This window comes from Sinocyclocheilus rhinocerous, unplaced genomic scaffold (assembly GCF_001515625.1).
Source record: "Sinocyclocheilus rhinocerous isolate Xijiao unplaced genomic scaffold, SAMN03320098_v1.1 scaffold249, whole genome shotgun sequence".
Lineage (NCBI taxonomy): Eukaryota > Metazoa > Chordata > Actinopteri > Cypriniformes > Cyprinidae > Sinocyclocheilus > Sinocyclocheilus rhinocerous.
The window spans coordinates 705735-717174 of NW_015666483.1; the positions used below are offsets into that span (position 1 = coordinate 705735).

At 35.9% G+C, this 11440-nt stretch overlaps 2 protein-coding genes across 2 annotated transcripts in view; one reads left to right on the top strand and one right to left on the bottom strand.

Moving 5' to 3' along the window:
- The window catches only part of LOC107732322 (protein KIBRA-like), a 49945-nt gene extending 45989 nt beyond the window's left edge, over nucleotides 1–3956 (bottom strand). The window contains exon 1 of the mRNA XM_016543606.1: nucleotides 3816–3956. Within this exon, the coding sequence (XP_016399092.1) occupies nucleotides 3816–3934 (119 nt within the window). The 5' untranslated portion in view covers nucleotides 3935–3956. The remainder of the gene's footprint in view (nucleotides 1–3815) is intronic.
- A 214-nt stretch (nucleotides 3957–4170) lies between these two features.
- LOC107732323 (ADP-ribosylation factor-like protein 10) lies at nucleotides 4171–10041 on the top strand. Its single transcript, XM_016543607.1, has 4 exons — nucleotides 4171–4228; nucleotides 7666–7840; nucleotides 8812–8987; nucleotides 9404–10041. The coding sequence occupies exons 1-4, from the start codon at nucleotides 4226–4228 to the stop codon at nucleotides 9569–9571; spliced, it is 522 nt and encodes a 173-aa protein (XP_016399093.1). The 5' UTR covers nucleotides 4171–4225; the 3' UTR covers nucleotides 9572–10041.
- Nucleotides 10042–11440: the final 1399 nt, after the last annotated feature.

Genomic DNA, 11440 nt, shown 5'->3' on the forward strand with positions numbered 1-11440 from the left:
TATGATGATATGAACATGAATGTCATCTCCAGCTGCTCTGAGTCACTTCATTAGCATTTACCGTTTCATTTGAGAAATCTACCGTCATGTCACATACACAGCAGCTGGAAGTTCTTCACGGCAACCCGTCAAAATAAATGTTTAGTTTAACGTTCTACTGTCAGAATATATTACTATTTAGCAGTCTTAAGACTCAATGCTACTACTGCTAATAAATATTAATAAATCTTTATTTTTAAAGGAATAATCACATCTGTTTTCTTTTTAATTTTAACAGTAAACCTCTGTTGTGCAGCACTTTGTTTGCCAAAAAATAAAAGGGTTTAATTTTCATTTGATTAGGATAAATTAAATTCATGTTTTATGCCTTCATCTTCATTTTAATTTTGCACTAAACGTTGCACATATGTATGGCAAAATGTAAATTTAAATAAACAAATGCATTGCCATTTTACATACTGCATTGCCATATTGCAAATTACATTTCAAAATGAATTTTGCTACCCATATGCTTCCATACAAGGCAAGCAGTTTCATTCAAATCATCTTACAGTTGTCTGCAGTAAGTGAGCGCATGCTGTTGCCTTCCCCTGTCGATTCAAGACTTTCAAAGAGGGTGAAACTGAACTAGCTCCTTTTTCATGTTATGAATAATGAAACTGTGCTGAGAGACCTTCACTGGCCTGTTCTAAATTTAACTTGGAGAAAAGAAACGTGTGCAACACAACAAAGAACACGGCTACAGTGAGAAACACTCATCTTTTTCTCATGCCATAATTCTCCAGACTCATTGACATCTCATCTGAATGGGTGACGACATTAATCTCGGAGCTTAAGCCTGCGTATCTGAGATCTTAAAATGGACAAGAGCCAAGGGAACTCAAAAGCTCAAAATCCCAAGCCCAGAGCATGCTGTTCAGATTTGCGCTTTAAAATGATTAGGAAGGAACGGAATGAATATGGTGCAATGGCCTGCTTTTTTTTTTTATGATGTAAAACAAGAATTGCAGAAAGGTCTCCTGTTCTTTTCTTGAAGCCCTAGCAAACCCTATGAAGTCAAAGACTCAGGACCCATGGTCTAATGCAAAATAACAAAGCGCACAGTCGAGTGCAAACACAGGACATAGCTAACTGATGAGTCAGACACTTTCATTCAGTGCACTCCATAAATTCCAGAGTCATTTATGAGGCTCCAACAAGCAGCACACCGCGCTCAAGGTCCGACAATAAAAGTGCGCTGCTACACCCCGACGACGGCCAGTCTCCTATCAGAGAAAGCGAGATAACATTCCATTTACCTGAGCGCATGTTTTCAGCATGTCACACTGAGGCAAAACAAAACAGTTCCGCCCAGTGTGGTCCATGATGGCAGGCCGCAAGAATGCTTTCTCTGCATTTATGTGGTTAGACATCAAGTTTGCAACTTTACAGATACAACAAAACAAATTATGTGGCATCTGTTGATTCTGATGTTCTAATTCTATCATAAGCAGTGGGTCCAAAAGTCTGAGACCACTACTGATACTGCTTTTATTTTGCCTTTTTTCTTATTTGCTTATTTGATCAAGAATTTAAGTGAAATGTCAAAAATGTACATTACATGTCTTATAGCGTTTGGTTTATATATATATATATATATATTACATTATTATTATTACAAATGAAGGCACAAAAATTATAAATGGTCCTATATTGTTTATATAGAACAATAGACATAAACAAGATAAAAAGGAAAGCATATGACAGAGAGAAGATTTAAATCCTGTGATTAAACACCACCTATATGTCATGAGCATATACAGTCCACTGTACCACAGCTAATGTCTCCATTCTCTAAATAAAGGTTGTAACCATTAGTGATTGGATTCCAATTACTGATACTTCAGTTTGTACTTTTGGCTCCTTACGATTTTGAATTCTTGGCTACATTCTCAACCAGGAAAACTGAAACCTGGTTATTCCATTCAAAGATGACAGTTGCCAGCACGATAACAAAAATTGATGAAAATTGGGGACAAATGTAACATGTAAACAAATCACATGTAACATAACCTCAGTCTGGCTAAACACAAAACTGATTTAGGCCTGCAAGTACTTCCTTCTACAAAAATTACATATTGTTATATGTTAATATCAGGGAACCAGGAATATTACTTAAAAATAAAACATAGCTACTCAAAAAAATGACTACATGAAAAAGATTATCACTTACACTAGCCACTGATATTACACATAAATTACCCAACCAAATTTTTCAAACAGTTCCAAGCAGCACATTATTATTATTATTATTATTATTATTATTTAATGTCTGGAGGGCAATCAACGCCTCAGCAACTCCAGGCATTTGCCACAGGTAGGCTGTCAAATGGGAGCTCATTACCAAGTAGAGCCACTAACATTAGAACACCCTGTCAACTAACTGTTGCTCAGCAGAAAGAACCAGCCATCTGAGAGATGCATGCAGGGGGATGGAGGGAGGTGGGTACGCTGACAGTTTTGGGTCAGGATTTGAAATATTTGTCATTTTTAATCAGCGCCTTTGATGCACCACTGTGCAAGAAGACCAGCCAACCGGGCATGAGCATGGAAACGTCTGTTATGCCTCAGCTTTTGTTTCCGTTCAGTTGCTCAGCTCAAAGCTGTTGAGTTTTCTGCACCATTTCAGTATAACAAAATTACACTGGGGTTAAATGGATTTTTTTTTTTTTAAAGTGGGGCTGACAAGTCAGCTTCAAATTACCCAAAAATTCTGCCATCACATATTCTTTTCTTTTTTTTTTCTTTGGCCTTTCCTTTATAATCCTCCCCTATTTTTTTCTGTTAAACACAAATGAACATATTTGAAAAAAAGGAAAAAAAAGTTTTTTTTGTCTACAAAAAGTTTTTGGTGTCTAAAACAACACTGGTCCCCACTGACTTTCAACGCATGGACAAAAAAAACAAACACACATAGAAACATTTTTCAAAATATCTTCATTGGTGTCCCACAAAATAAAGTCATTTGTGTTTCGAACAACATGTTGGTGAGCAAATAAATACAATTTTTAAGGTGGAGTACCCATTTAATTTTGACCAAAAACACAGCTCTTGTATCAAATGAACAAGTGTGGAATGCACTGAAAACTATTTTACCATTCTTGTTAAAGTTTGCACAGCTCGGGTGCACTTTGAACCCGTCGAGCACCTTGACTCGCTGTGAAACGGATTTGAGGGACTCAGCTGTGGGCTTCGCTCATGCTAAGGAATGTGTCCCAGGTACTTGTTTACAACTTTCTGCCATCTTGGTTTCAAGGCTACAGGCAAACCTGTTGCACCACACAAAGGGGAAAAATATGCAGTCTGATTGCTATCACCTTTCCATTTCTGTGCACCTTGTAAATTACTACATCGGTAAAAACCCAAAGGAAGAAAGGAAAAACACCCCCGTTGCACAATTGCTGAACATACCAGAGCTTGAGCTACTGGAGCTTGAAAACATTCTAATATAATCTTAGGCATTCCTGCACAGATTTTGTGTTAAAGTCCAAGAGGACTTAAGTGGTAAAGCTGGCACTGATCATGGGTTCCTGGATAAACAAAGCAATATTTCAACATGGAAAAAACACTGAAATGGACCCTAAAATGCATCCATTTTAGGTGCTTTGACGTGTGTATATGATTTGAGAAGTGAACTGTATTACAAAACAAAGAGGATTTGAATTACCACAGATTCACTGAATCACAACTGCACATATAAACAATAGACTCAGCATGCATCTGTATACTGAGTAAGCAAGTATGCATTCCCAGAACGTGCAGTACTCATCACGTACCTATCCCTTGGGTCAATCCAACTGGTGGTATGGTTAATATGGTCTATATAATAGACCTTCCCGTCAAAATCTCGGGCCTCTTCCCAACCCTCTGGCAATGGTAACTCCTTCCTTGGCATGACCAACTAGTCTCCATGTAATTTTCTCTGTAAGTCTTCTAAATTGAGTTGAAAGCAAACCATGTGTTGCTTTTCATGGACTAGTCCAAATTTAAACCTAACGCATAAGGAAAGTGCCATTAATTAGCCACAGAGATGTATTCCATATAATCCATGATACGGTTTCCAATATTCCAGTTCAGTTCCTGCAGCCTATATATTAGGCATTGTTTTCAAGAGCGAACGTTGTTAAATGAATGAATGAGGGTGTGATGCTCTGAATCGGGTAACTTTGCCGCAAGAGTTGCGCTTATGGTGAGAAACTCTTCGTTTCTTGTGCATTCTCGGTCAAGTACGCAATACATCAATCAATCATCTTTTCTGGCGGAGCCTGATGGACGGTTAACTCGCGCGAAACGTCAGAACGCCAAACTTTCAAAGGTCGTGCGCGAGAGTTTTCCTCCAAGAAAAGAAAACCAAAAAGCAATTTCAAAGTCCACCAAATTCCCTCCGAGCAGTAAAGACAGCAAACGAATCAATTCTCCAGCATTATCCACAAGTATTTCAGCGCGTCTAGAGGATTTTTTCGCTCAGTGACTGCCCACCATGTTTTAGCGACAACTGTGCTAGCTTGTTAGCCCAGAAGCTCGTTATATAGGCAACGCAAACAGTTACTCCAAACACACGTATTCCGTATCTTCTCGTTTTGTCGATGCATTCATATCACTTCCACAGCATTTCGGCAGTTTCTTTTAAAAGTAGCGCGTTTCTTTCTCATTTGTTTCCAAATGTTGTCTTCTCCTTTAAGTGGCTGTGTGCGGTTCTCCCCCGTAGTCAAGCTCGGTCGCTATGCTGCGGTTGGAATGGATTACGTCATACAGGTGATGGCCATAGCCCTTCTAGTAGCAGGACACACTCAGACTATTCATTCTTCTTCTTCTTCTTCTTGGTTTTATGTAGACTATTCATTAGAAGCCAAGACAGGTTTTATCATTTTGTATGTTATAAATGATGGAACGTTTTCTTCCTGTTTATTACGTATGGGCGGTATTGGGGACATTTAGCACATGTCCTGGAATAAAGATCAACTTTTAAGTGGATTTTTAATATTCAGTGTGTGATGATGTGATAGTAATGACATTTACCACTTTTTGGAGGGGTTGAATAAGCCCTGGAAAAGTTAACATAAGAAGTAAACTTGCAGTTAATAAATTTCATATTTTAATTTAATTTCTATTGAAACGTGTATGTCCTGTATATAAATGTATTTTTAATTACACATTTGTAATGATAAAGTTGTTAGTACATTTAGAATATATTAACTTTAAAGGGGTCATATGATGCTGCTAAAAAGAACATTATTTTGTGTATTTGGAATAACACATTACAGTTCAAATTAATATCAAGTACTTTACATGTGCTTTAGCAGCCTGTTAGTCAACACAAAGCACAAGAAAATTTTACTAAATTGTAATGATTAAAAATGTAATTTGAAGTAAAACTTTTAATTTAACATTAGCTATTACAAAGTGCACTTTAAAGACATAATTTTTTATTTTTTTTTAAGTATCAAGACATCAAATTATTATTTTTTTTAAGTATCAAATTCACTTTTTTTTATTTAACTTTATTTTTGACTCATCTCGATTGTTCTTTAAAATGCTTGGCACGAATCTACTGATGGCAGTATTGGCGACACTAATGATTATTTGTTATAAATTCTACACATAATTACCAAATGAATAGGAAAAAGCGCAAAATATAACATTCCCCTCAAGAGTTTGAAACTTTTTATATATTTATTAGAAAAAGAAAGATGGACAAGCAAAATAAAAAATATATATAAATCAATCATATTAAAATAAAACAACAAAATAGCATAAACGGGCACAATATAAACGTTGTAATAATTTATCCTTTGATACTAGGATGGTTCTGTGTTTTAGCATTTTTAAATCATACTTTAGACATAAAAGTTACCTTAACTAACGACATTGTCGTTACGACAATGCAATATAATCAAGGTATTTCTGTAGCTGTATGTTAATTGCTTTTCACTCTAAATCAAAGGAACCAAAACAAATCCAGTAGTGTGCAGTTGCAGTTGTCAACTGTGCATGGGCATCTCTACCAAGAATAAAGAACATGTAAAGGAATTTGGTCAACATGGGGAAGTAATCCTCCTCCAAATTTCAACTAAACAACGCCCTCCAACGGCGAGCAGGGGAGGATGACTTTTTAGTCGATTTGAACTCTCTTTGTTAGTTTTTGTCATTTGTTTTCATAGCAAAAATGTTTCAGTATACACCACAGTTTTAGTGTTATACACATACCACGGTACAACACAATTTACAGACATCAAATTTAAGTTGAACTGCAAATAATTAATTAATATTATTAATATTATTATTATTATATTAGGCCCTACCATGCGAAACTATGTTACCATCCTTCGTTTGTAATCTCAAGACATGACGGTTTCTCCGCCCCTTGTCTGTCACCCGCTGGAAGGAAACTGGGCGCGTGCTTTTCAAAACAAGCCAGGGAGGATCACGTGCACTGGAAAGCAAAAGCGGCAGCTCGCGCACGGAGCACGGCATTTGGGTTCAGGTGAGCTCATGGTTGTACTGCGTCATATCTCCGTGGCGTTTAGCGCCGCTATGGCTGCGGTCGGGACCGCGCTGTTTATCGCACTCAATATTTTTTATAAAAGACGAGTATGGTCACCAGAGTCAGACTACTACACGTTCCGAGAGGTGAGTATGAAGCGAAAGAAATGGTTTCTCTTTTTATGACACCGCCTGCATGTCTTGCGTGACTGATAGGTAGAGACAATTGTCGAGGGAACTCTGTTAATTGAACTGTACGTACTGTATGTCTGTCATGACTCGTGTGCATACAGATTATGCTTGAAATGTACTTTTTGAGAAATCATAGCATAGAGAAAAGTAATCCTGCTTGTCTTATTGTATTTTTTATCTAATTTCTGTTTATTTGTTATGCTTTTTATATTTCTCACTAAAAGTACAATACCCATCTGCATGAAACCCCCCCCCAAAAAAACTGTTGCAAACGTATTGTTTATTATCAAAAAAAGAAAAAGAAAACGACATTTAGAAGAGCACAGTTCCCAAGGTCATGGAACACTCGAAAATATCATAATGTTATATTTTCCACGCCTGGAACAGTCATGGAAATTAATAAATATATTAAAGCCATGGAAATTTCTATAGGGAATATAAATATGCAGTTATGCTCAGCTCTATACTATTTCAGTCAGCAGCTAGGTATTACTTTTGGAAGAGATTGCTTGCAAGTGATGTTCAGTTGTTCTTTCGAGTCGGTTCATTTCAATGAATCAGTCAAACTGTTCTGAACGATTCATTAGGGAAAGATCATGAAAGTTCATTGATCAAAAAAAGTCGGAAAAAAATTATATGGATTCTTCATTTTGAACATAAAGTTGCAATAATGCAAAGACACATTTGCATGTGCCACAAGATATTATAACATTTGATGTAGAGTGCAACAGAGTAGCCAAAGTAACAGGGACAGTCTGTCTGTTATTACACAACTAAGACCCTAATTAATGATGGCAAGACTCTGACTATTTGTACGTGAAGTTGCATAATTAATTCCGGCAGCTTGCACTAAAATCCCAGCACTAGACTCTGGATAAACAGACTTTAAATCCAATTCTGTTCCATTGCTCATTTCACTCCCTTTTCTTCCATGAACATGTATATATTTAGGAGGAGGAGGAGCGCAGTGAGAAGCAGGTGCTTGTTCTTGGGTTGGATGGCGCTGGTAAGAGCAGCGTTCTGCAGGGGCTGAGCGGAGCGGGCTCCAGGAAGGGCTGCCGACCCACACGCGGCTTCAACTTCATCAGCCTACACACACCTGCATGCCAGCTGGACTTCTTGGAAAGTATGGATCAGTGCCAGACCACTCTGTTCCCTCGCATACCTTTGTGAGGAAGAAGTACAATTTAGCATAATTTTAAAAAAAGAGTACTTTTACAGGAAGAATATACTTAGGTGCATACTGAATGTAATGTTTTCTGACACTTAATTGCATGTTATTTACAGTTAAATGAAAATATACTGTATTATAGTTTAAATTTATATTAAATGCAACTTGAGACTGTGAACTTGAGAGTGTGTTTAACCCATTCAAGTAGGATTATGTACATCTTTATATGTCATTTTCTTACCACTTTTGTCTTGCAATATGGCTAAAGTGTTATGCTGAATGTACTGACAATCATTTATGGTAAACTATACTTTAATATCATTTCCATTGAAGCTTTTATGTCCTGTATTTAAATATATTTGTAATTACCCATTTGTAATGATGAAGTTGCTATTAAGTACATTTAGAATATATTAACGTAAATGTAATATCAAATAATACATTCATATCAAGTACTTCATTTGTGCTTTAGCATGTTAGCCAACACAAAAACTGTACTTTTATAAAGCGCACGGCAAAATGTTATTAAAACATGATTTCAAATGTACTTTGAAGTACAAAACTTTATTTTGACATTATTACAAAATGCACTTTTTGAAAGTATGCACTAATGTATCAAGAAACTTAGTTTAATGAAAGTGTACTCTCTTAAGTACACTTATGTTGCCTTTTATTTCATTAAAATTGTTATCTGCAGTGCAGTTTTTTAAAATGTACTTTGAAGTACACTACTAGTACAAATTAAATACAATTAAGTGCATATATTTCTCATGTGGGATACTTTAATTCCTGCTCTACAAGTAATAAATATTCAGTTAATGCCTTATTTATGATTTCTTAGTTTAGAAAAGCCTGTTTGTCTGTGTCTATGGCAGTAATAACACATCATACAGTTAATTCCTGTTTTGATTATCTTTTCCTATCAGTTGGAGGTGGTGAAGACTTGCGAATGTACTGGGTGGATTACCTAAGGAGAACACATATCTTGGTGTACGTGGTGGACTCCTCTGATAGAGGCCGGCTCCCTCAGGCCAAAGACGAGCTCCATCGATTACTTAAAGCAGACACTGATCTACCAGTGGTGGTCTTGGGAAACAAGCAGGTAACCAAAGGCTCAGTTATTGGTTTAAACTTTAACCCTGTTTATAATGTCAGATAGGCTTCATATTGATTTCCTAGATCCTAGTTAAAGGGATAGTTCAGAGTAAAGCTGCTTATATAAATAAAAGTTACTTGATTTGATAGTTTATCCTATTTTGAAGAGTGTTTTGACTGTTTTTACTCGTACAAAGTCACGGGTTTAAAACAACACTGGACACAGCCGACTTTAATTGTAAAGGCAAACATCAAATTAACATTTCAAAATATTTTCATTGTGTTCCGCAGAAGGAAGTCATACAGGTTTGGATATTCATTTTTCTCTGATGATATTCATCTCTTTAATAGCGTGCCAGGCTCCCTCCTTGTTTATGTTTCAGTGTGAATCTGGACTAAAATGCTTTTTATACCCTCATCCAGGATAAGCCCGATGCTGTTAGCGTCCCAGAGCTGCGTGAGGCTCTCTCACTGAGCTCAGTGGCTGATCAGAGGAAGCTTTTCCTGCTGGCTTCTCAGTCAGGATCTGACGGATTAAGCAGAACCTGTAGCCTCCAAAAGTTCCAAGACCTGCTTCTGACATTGGTATGAAACCAAGCTGCCATTTGAAGGTTGGCACTACTGTGCCAGAAAGGACAGGCAAAGGGATCTTGAGGAATGAGGGAGCATTCGATGTATTGGTTTCATCCTTGAATCGTGCGAGGAGTAAGGAGCACTTGCGTCATGGCAAAGCTACTGTTGTGACACTGAAGGAGTTGAACAAACACTTTTTTTTTCAAAATGAGTACTGTGGACATTATTGCTGCTAGTTACAATGTACAATATCTCATTTGTCATTAATAGGATTATTATATTCAGTATTACAAAGAGCACATTTCATTATGCTTTATCTCTGCATGTGGAGTCAACTTGGCGAATCACAGAAAGAAACAGGAAATTGTATTTTGCTTGAGAATGAATGTTCCTTGTCCATGTTTCACATATATCCTTCCTTTGATCTATCCATCCATATATATATATATATATATATGGGGCATTCTACAGAATTGGTCCAAAGTCAGAGTTGCAAGCGTCTTTTTCCCCAAAAAAATTGTATGTATGCAAATTGTATAATATTCAAGGTACACATTTCTAGTAATTGTGCAGTTAATTCTCATATTGTATTAAAGAAATTTTGGGTATATTTGTCCTCTCACAAAATTTGTCACTACCGAAACACATGATAATTTAATTAGAAGGGTTATATTGACCTATTGAGGTTTTGCTTGCATCTAGATTGTAAATATATATATTTTTTGCTATTTTATAAAAAAAATGTCCAGAGGTAAATCCATAACAATTAAATTTTTAACAATATTTCAAGTGCAATTTATGAGATTTATTGTATTTTGAATCCAATTTTCTTTGTAAAAGGCAAAAAGTTGATCATACTGATTTGAAAGTTAAGGATTCATTAGTTTGAATATACACTGAACCAAAACTATCATAACATCTTTGTTGATAATTCAGTATACTTTATTTTTGACAAAACATCCCATGTTTTTTAGTGACAGCATATTTTCGGTAGTGATAGTAATGATTTGGTAGCAACCACGTCAAATTACAGAATTTTAACTCGCATACTAAAACTTACTAAAATACAAAAAAAAATTGCATAACTGTACTAAAATGTAGTTTATTTCCACAAAATATGAGGATTATGTGTTCCTTTTTGTCACTACCGAAACAATGATGACATGTTTCGGTAGTGACAATTCTATGGGAATTTAACACCCCAAAAAAACAAAGATGTCACTACCAAAACTCAACCAAATGTTTCGGTAGTGACAATTTTAGATACTTTTGAACCTAGCTCAAAGATGCTAATCAGCACATGGTTAGCTAGCACAGTTCTGAACAGTGGTATACATATAAAAACTAAATGTTATGGATTAACTCTCAAAAAAGTGATTAATTGCAGAAAAAAAGGTGTTCGGTAGTGACGTTCCTTAAAGTTACACACAGATTTTTCAGACTTTTGAACACATTTACCTCAAAATGATGAGACTATCTACTCATACCTTGTAGCTATGAGAGAGGGGGACACAGGAATATTTCCTGATCATAAATTTATGGGTTTAGTTAAAATCAGTCTTGGCCAATAGACTAAAACATACACTGTTTCGGTAGTGATTTACAAAAATGCGGGACACTTTTTTTTGCATAACGTTTCATAATTTACTAAGAAAATATAGAATAGATATTTTTTTGAACTTCACCTTTTAAAAGAATCAAAAATATACTTTTAAAAACATCAATGGAAAAAAATACCAAAATTATTTCAATATCATTTTCATAAGTTGAAATTTAGGGGTAAGGGTTTGGGACAGCCACCTCCCAATTGAAAGTACCCAATAAATTATGATTTTATATATATATATATATTAATAACTATTTTTGTTGTTGAATGGTCGTTTGATC